The following is a 7,340-nucleotide window of genomic DNA, read 5'->3' as shown; positions in this document are numbered from 1 at the left end:
CAGCACCCCAACGTCTACTAGGCTGCATTTAATTCTTTTCACCTAATTCTCAGGCGCTTAGACGTCACATAGTCCAAATTCGACGTCTAAGGCATGTCTGGAAGGCGGGAAAGACAAAAAATCTTCAATGTTGACATCTGCGTTTCGGGCTACGCGACGCCTCTTATATTTGTAATAATTATGTTTACAAAACTCGAGGGCCTGAGACGTCGGCTATTTAGGGCCCCGACGTGTATGTTATTATAGACGTCGGTGGCCCATACCAACAGTCGTGAACATCCCTGACAGGATATCAAACGTCAATCGGTTCAGCTTCCTAGACGTCGGTTCCCCCTGACAGAAGCCGACGTCTAATGGGTATTCAAAAAGTCAGTTTTAAATGTTCACTTGGACATCACGTTAGTAGGATAACCGACGTCTATAGACGTCGGTTTCTGAAGAATAACCGACGCCCAATTCCATTTTAAATACACCGCAACTCTTCGCGACATTCAGTTTCTGATATCGGTCGTCTTCCTCTTCTCCTTTTTCTCTTGCCACACCTCTTCTTTTTCTCTCTTTTCGGCATTCTATTGTTGTTTCTCGTCTTCCTCCTCTCCTTTTTCTCTCTTGCATTCCAGGTGCGTGGTTGTTTTTTTTTGTGCTTACAGTTTAAACTTTATTTAGTCTTTCATCTATTATCTTGTGGTTGAACTGATTAAAATTTGCTTTCTTTGTGTTGTGTTTTAGTGCAGTTTTGATCCTTTGTTTGGGTAACATAGTACAACATTCTCCCTTTGCTAGTTTCCTCACAAGAAGAGTGGCGATCTTTTGAGTTTTCTATGGCTTCTCGACCCAAAATGGAACTTGGGTCCTTGTCTAGTTCTTGTGTCACCATAATTTTTTTCTTTTGCGGTTGAATAATGGGAAGTAGTCATGGACCCAGGTTCGGTTTTGGGTTGAAATGTCATAGAAAATTCAAAAGACGCAAGTTTTTTTTTTGTGGGGAAACTAGCGAGAGGAGAGTGTTGCACTATGCTACCGAAAGTCTGGATCAAAATTGTACTAAAACACAACGCCTTTGTTAGACGTCAGTTAGTGTCAGGTCCGACGTCTATAAGGAACATAGACGTCGGTTAGTGTCATTTTAAACCTCTATATATTCATGTAAACGTCGGTTTTATGCATAGGTGGACGTCTATATAAAGAAATTAGATGTCAGTGTGGGTATAAGTAGACATCTATATAAACGTCGGTGGATATCGTTAACCGACTGACGTCGGTTAACAGGATTTCCAACATCCCATGACGTCACTCTTATATACATCTGTTGTGTAGCTGACATTAAAAGCCCAAATTAACATACATTAAAGATGGTTTCTGCACTAGTGATTTTACGTTCTAAGTAAATCCTGAATAACCGAGACGCGTCCACCAACGTCTTTCGGTAACACCAATCACGAAGGGAACCCAGTTTTTCATAATAATAAATAATAGTAATAACAACGTGTCTTTCACTATTTTTAAATAATTTAGTGTAGTTTTTAAATCTTTTAAAAAGATTCAATTTAATTTTTTTTTTTGAAATTGGCGAACATTCAAAAGTATGAAAATCTAAAATAAGCCAACATATAACACTTTTCATATTTTTACATTATTAAATAAAATTAAAATTAGTTTTCTTCAAAACTTTAATTTAATTAGAAATGCGTGAATTTATTTACTTTCTTCAAATTTTATTAAATTTAGTCGATGTTTTAAAACGTATTTCAAACACATTCAAGTGATTTATATGATTTAATTTTGTAATAATATTTAAATTATTTAAACTATACAACACTTTTTTTTAATATTAATCGAAAAATAGAAATTTCAAATAGATTTAACGAAATTAAATTAAAATAATTAAATTTACAAAGTACTAAATTAATCTAAATTTAAAAAAAAATCTAATTCCAATAAAAAATAAAAAATAAAAAATATGTTTAATTCTATTTTTTCCATTTAAGACTATATCCTTTTTCAATTTTATCAAGTGACATTTTTCAAATTTTAACACGTATAATGTCTTTTAAATTTTAATGATAATAATATAATAGAAAAACTAAATTGATTTTGTAAATTAAAATTCAATTAAATAAAAAAATATAAAAATTAAAGTAAATCATATATACAGAAACCGAATCACTCATTAAACGTAATAACAGTTTAAGAAAATAATAATACCGATAATAGCTTGAACAAGCAATGATAATGTTATTGAAAGATAATATATTAAAGAAACAGTTAATATTATCGTATTGATTTTTTACTTAAAACTGAACAATTAATTACTCCAAAGGAAAAAATAATTTTATTTAAATTCTCATATCTGTTTAAAGAGCTTATTAAAATGGTAGTAATTATTGCATTAATTTGTCATGTTAATGAAGCATTTAAAAGACATTAAGAAGAACCCAATTAAGAAAATATTTAATGATTAATAAAAATTCCATTAGTTTAATTTATATTGGTAAAGAGTTGAAGTTTGGTTGATTTATGTGTGAGCTTCAGAAAAAGAACTGAAAAAGCGCACTATGGCTGCTAATACAGTACTTTGTTGATGCAGAAGAATATACTGTTTTTGGTTAGCAAAAGTGATCAGAAATTGAACTTTCACTTCTCCAATCCATTACTGATCAATGGCTTCTGTGCAGATCCTGTGTGCATGCACAAGTAGTAGCAAGGTTCAACACCAGGGTTCAATCAGATACAGATATGGATACCCCAGTAAGAAGATGAATGGGAGAAGGTGTTCAGTTAGAGTTGAAGGTGGGAATGGAATGGTTGTTCCGAGTTCAGAGGAAGAGAAGAGGAAGCTGAGAGTGTTGGTGGCTGGTGGAGGCATTGGTGGCCTTGTTTTGGCTCTGGCTGCAAAGCACAAAGGGTATGCAGTGAAGGTGTTTGAGAAGGATTTAAGTGCTGTTAGAGGTGAAGGTAGGCACAGAGGCCCAATTCAACTCTTGAGCAGTGCCCTTGCTGTGCTGGAAGCCATCGATCAGAGTGTTGCATGGAAGATAAAGGAGGCTGGCTGTGTCACTGCCAATAGGACTAATGGCCTTGCTGATGGTCTATCTGGAGAATGGTAATTTGTTATGTTTCATCATGTTCTTCTCTCTTATTGCTGTTCTTTGAAGTACAACATGAGACTTCAAAAAGACAACATGGTATATATACTGCATAATACATGACAAAAGATACTGTTTTTTGACTGTTGTTTGTGTTCTTCTTTGATTAAAACTGGAGGTTCATCTCAGCAATCAGTGTTCTAAAGGTATGCATGCACTAATTCTAACATGTTGAAACTCCAATTCTAGCAGGAGAATAATGCCAGTATTCTTCAGGAAAACACTCTCCTTCTGGCACACCACCCTCTACAATTGGTTAAAATTTATTGGAAACTGAAAATCATGGTAGAGACTAATTACTTAAGAAGTAAAATCCAATTCTTAAAATCTTGTGATTTCCAATAAGTTTTGATCAGTGATAAAACTTGTATTCAAAAGATTGTGTTGCTAGCATTTTTCATTCTAGTCAGTATGTGTTTGAATATGATTGAAAGAAATCAATGTACTGTGGCACGCTGATTACTGTAGTTACTATGTTAACCGAACCTTCTGAAGGTTTGTAGTTGAAAAATGATCTTAGATTATTGCAGTTTTCTTTTCTATATATTATTTATGACCATCTCAGAAGGTTTTTGGTGGTTTGGTACACAAATTGTGTCTTGTTGTCACTCTCTTTTCTTTTTATTTTTCCTATTTCCATTTCAGGTTCGGTGAGTTTGATCTTTTGACTCCTGCTTCAAGGAAGAGGCTTCCTCTTACCCTAGTCATATGTAGGATGACACTGCAAGATATATTAGTCAATGCAGTTGGTCCAAATATACTAAGAAACAAATCTAAAGTTGTGGATTTTATTCAGGAACCTAGCAAGGTTTGAGTTTCTCTGAAAAACTAATTTCTGATTGCACAAGGCTTATGTTAGTTCTTTTCAGATTTTTTTAATATTTTTTCCACTCACATCAGGTTAGAGTGATCCTTGAAAATGGTGAGCAACATGATGGTGATATCTTAATAGGAGCAGATGGAATATGGTCAGAAGTAAATNATACCANCCTTCCCTTCCAGTTTTATNTTCTTGTTTTCCTTGCTTTTTCCATTCAATCTATTCTGTTTTGTTTTCTCAGGTTCGTTCGAAACTCTTTGGGCGCCAAGAAGCAAATTACTCAGGTTTCACAAGCTATAGTGGATTAACAAGTTATGTACCACCGTATATTNATACAATTGGGTAGGTACTTCATTCCCAAATAACATGTTAGGACGAGGTTAATAAGCTATTATACTGTTTAAAGTTTCTGATTTGGTGACTACTTGAAGGTATCGAGTGTTCTTGGGCATGAACCAGTANTTTGTTGCTTCAGATGTTGGCCATGGAAAGATGCAATGGTATGCTTTCCATGCGGAACCCCCATCAAATGATCCTTTCCTAGAAGGTATATTTACCTTATGTTATGTAGAATTTGGATTCTATGTTGAGTATTTTGTGTTGTATTTCTGCTGAGTCTTCAATCTACAGATATTGATTTTGATGTTTTAAAATATATTAAAAACTTTTTAATATATCAATATCAGTGTATTTTGAAGTCTCAGCATAATAACAATACAAAAAATTCAACAAAGAATATGCATTCGTGTTGTGTGTATCAATTGCTATGGTGGTTGAAAATTTGAAACAAGTTCATTGGTCCATGTTTCAGCAGGTAAGAAGAGGAGGCTTTTGGATCTCTTTGGTAATTGGTGCAATGAAGTGATTGCACTAATATCAGAAACACCAGAGAATATGATTCTGCAGAGGGATATATATGACAGAGACATGATCAACACTTGGGGAATTGATAGAGTGACTTTGTTGGGTGATGCAGCTCATCCAATGCAACCAAATCTTGGTCAAGGGGGTTGCATGGCAATAGAGGTTGGTCATCTCCAACATTCAACATCCAAAATGAAATGCATTTCCTTCAGAATACACAATTCTGGCAGCATTAATATATATAGTGCTTCATGGATAAGCATTACAATATAACTAAAATCTTTATTTTGTTTATTAATGTGTCTTATTTTCAGTTTCATTTCTCCATAAACCTGTAGCCATACCTGAGTAGCTAACCTCTTAATTTGTCTTCTTTTGTTGTAATACATTTTCAGGACTCTTACCAATTGATTCTTGAGCTTGACAAGATTGCTAAACATGATCCTGATGAGTCTGAAGTTATCTCAGCCCTTAGAAGGTATCATATTTGTCTTCTATTTTGTTTTCCTCTTTGGTATGTCATTTGTTATTTTAAACAGAAAATGGTTCTTCCTTTTGATACCACCTGAATGTAAAAAGCATCACATTCTCTTACAACTTCTAAATGTGTTGTCCCCTTAATTCATGGCCCTGAAACTGGTATGCTGATAATTTGGTTGAACTTTTGTGACTTCATCTTTTGTTAGATATGAGAAGAAAAGAATTCCAAGGGTAAGGGTGTTACACACAGCTAGCAGAATGGCATCAAAAATGCTAGTCAACTATCAACCCTACATTGAAGTCAAATTTTGGCCCCTATCAGTATGTCTTCTCTTCATCTTCATTCCTGCAGAATTTATTTGAGACAAAATTTTATAACAGAACTACATATAAGTTTTGTCCATTTAAATGTGTATAATCTTCAATTCTATCTAGTAACCAAAACAAAAGTGTTGTGACACTTGACCTTTTGATCATCAGAAGAATGTAAGAAATATGCAGATAAAGCATCCTGGCATTCATGTAGCTCAAGCCCTTTTCAAGTTCACTTTTCCACAGTTTGTTACTTGGATGATGGCAGGGCATGGGTATCAATTTTTGCAGAATTTTTTCAACCCTCTTTCTTGTTTTTCATATTAGGTTTTGAATATTGATTTTGGTCTCATTTTTTTCAGGTTGTGGTGAACACACATGCAACATGATGAAATGAAAAAGGGTCCTCAATTGTAACATGATAATAACAGTTGAAGTAGTATTTTTTCTATTATGTATATTTGAGAACACTATACCATGCCATGTGTTGAAGATGAAAGAAAGTGTAATTATTGATTTACATTGGTATACATCTTTGAAAAATTAAAGCAAACTTGATTTTCATAAAGGTAGAAATGATTGCTTTTGCAGAGACAAGATGATGATGTCTTGCCAAATGTCACCCTTATGGGCTTGCAGAAACAGCATACTTTTATCATTAAAAAGTTATATATATATATATATATATATATATATATATATATATATATATCAAAATATTAATTTTCTAAATTTAAATAATAAATAAATATGCTTTTATCTTCATGTAAATAATATTTTTAAAAATTTGAAAAATTTCTTAAAAACTATTTTAAGTAAAGAGATATTAAGCAAATATTCTCAACATTCCTTTTTTTTTCTTAATATATATTTATTTCAATTTTAAATTTGACCCTCGTTCTTTTATTTTCTTTTTTAATTATTTTCTTTTTTCCTCTTATGGGATCACATCTTTATGCAACTTGACATTTTTCCATTATATTTATTCTTCTATCAATCTCGTCATTTTTGTCTACTGTATGGATTCCATGATTCTATGGTTGAAATATTAGACATTTTATAGATGTTACAATATGATTTTTCATCTACTTTCTTATTTTATTTTTTTTTATCTTTGAATCATATTTTTCAAGAGATATTTATGTTCTTTTGATATTAATTATTCTTTTATATCTTTTTCATTTTGTAATTAACTCTTCTTTCATTAAATTTGAAATAATATTTTTTCTTTCATGTGAATTTTGAAAATGTTTAGATTATTTGTATTTTTAATAAAAAAAATTGTTTTCAAAACATACCTTATAATATATCTTTAAAGATCTTGATTAATTTCAAAATAAGATATCAATGTTTCAAAATATACCTTATAATATTTGATCAATGTTTCTTAAAAGTTAAAAGCATGATAGGTAGCCGAACTTTTAATTTAAGCTTATGATTGGGAATGCTTGAGCATTTAATATTATTAACAAACTCAGGTGTAAACCATTTAACCTAAATTTTTTAGTCTTCATTACATCAATAAGGTGTGTTTGAGCTTAAATAAGTTTCTTGACCAAATATTATTGATAAAATGAACTCATTAACTTGTTCAAGTGACTAAATTGTATGACAAAGTATTGAATCATCATAAAAAAAATTAGGATTCATCATATTTTGTAGAAGGCTAGGATATACAAAGTCAACCAAAGATTGTAAAGGTGTATAGTTGTTTTGAA

The 7,340-nt window shown here is 31.9% G+C and overlaps 1 protein-coding gene across 4 annotated transcripts; it reads left to right on the top strand.

The window, feature by feature from the left end:
• Positions 1-2,523: 2,523 nt before the first annotated feature.
• Positions 2,524-6,185, top strand: LOC106755730 (zeaxanthin epoxidase, chloroplastic). Of its 4 annotated transcripts, none has more exons than XM_014637940.2 (11): positions 2,524-2,605; positions 2,676-3,103; positions 3,792-3,954; positions 4,047-4,121; positions 4,208-4,308; positions 4,398-4,513; positions 4,781-4,992; positions 5,226-5,308; positions 5,517-5,631; positions 5,794-5,897; positions 5,985-6,185. In XM_014637940.2, exons 1-11 carry the CDS (start codon positions 2,582-2,584, stop codon positions 5,992-5,994), a joined length of 1,431 nt encoding a protein of 476 aa, XP_014493426.1. In that variant the 5' UTR covers positions 2,524-2,581; the 3' UTR covers positions 5,995-6,185. The 4 variants fall into 4 exon arrangements, with proteins under 4 accessions (XP_014493426.1, XP_022634638.1, XP_022634639.1 ...); XM_022778917.1 differs by having other exon boundaries at positions 5,791-5,897; XM_022778918.1 differs by having other exon boundaries at positions 4,778-4,992.
• Positions 6,186-7,340: the final 1,155 nt, after the last annotated feature.

The sequence above is a fragment of the Vigna radiata genome, chromosome 2, assembly GCF_000741045.1.
Source record: "Vigna radiata var. radiata cultivar VC1973A chromosome 2, Vradiata_ver6, whole genome shotgun sequence".
Taxonomy (NCBI): Eukaryota; Viridiplantae; Streptophyta; class Magnoliopsida; order Fabales; family Fabaceae; genus Vigna; species Vigna radiata.
Note: the sequence above shows the minus strand (reverse complement) of the source record. Positions and strands in the feature narration are given on the sequence as shown.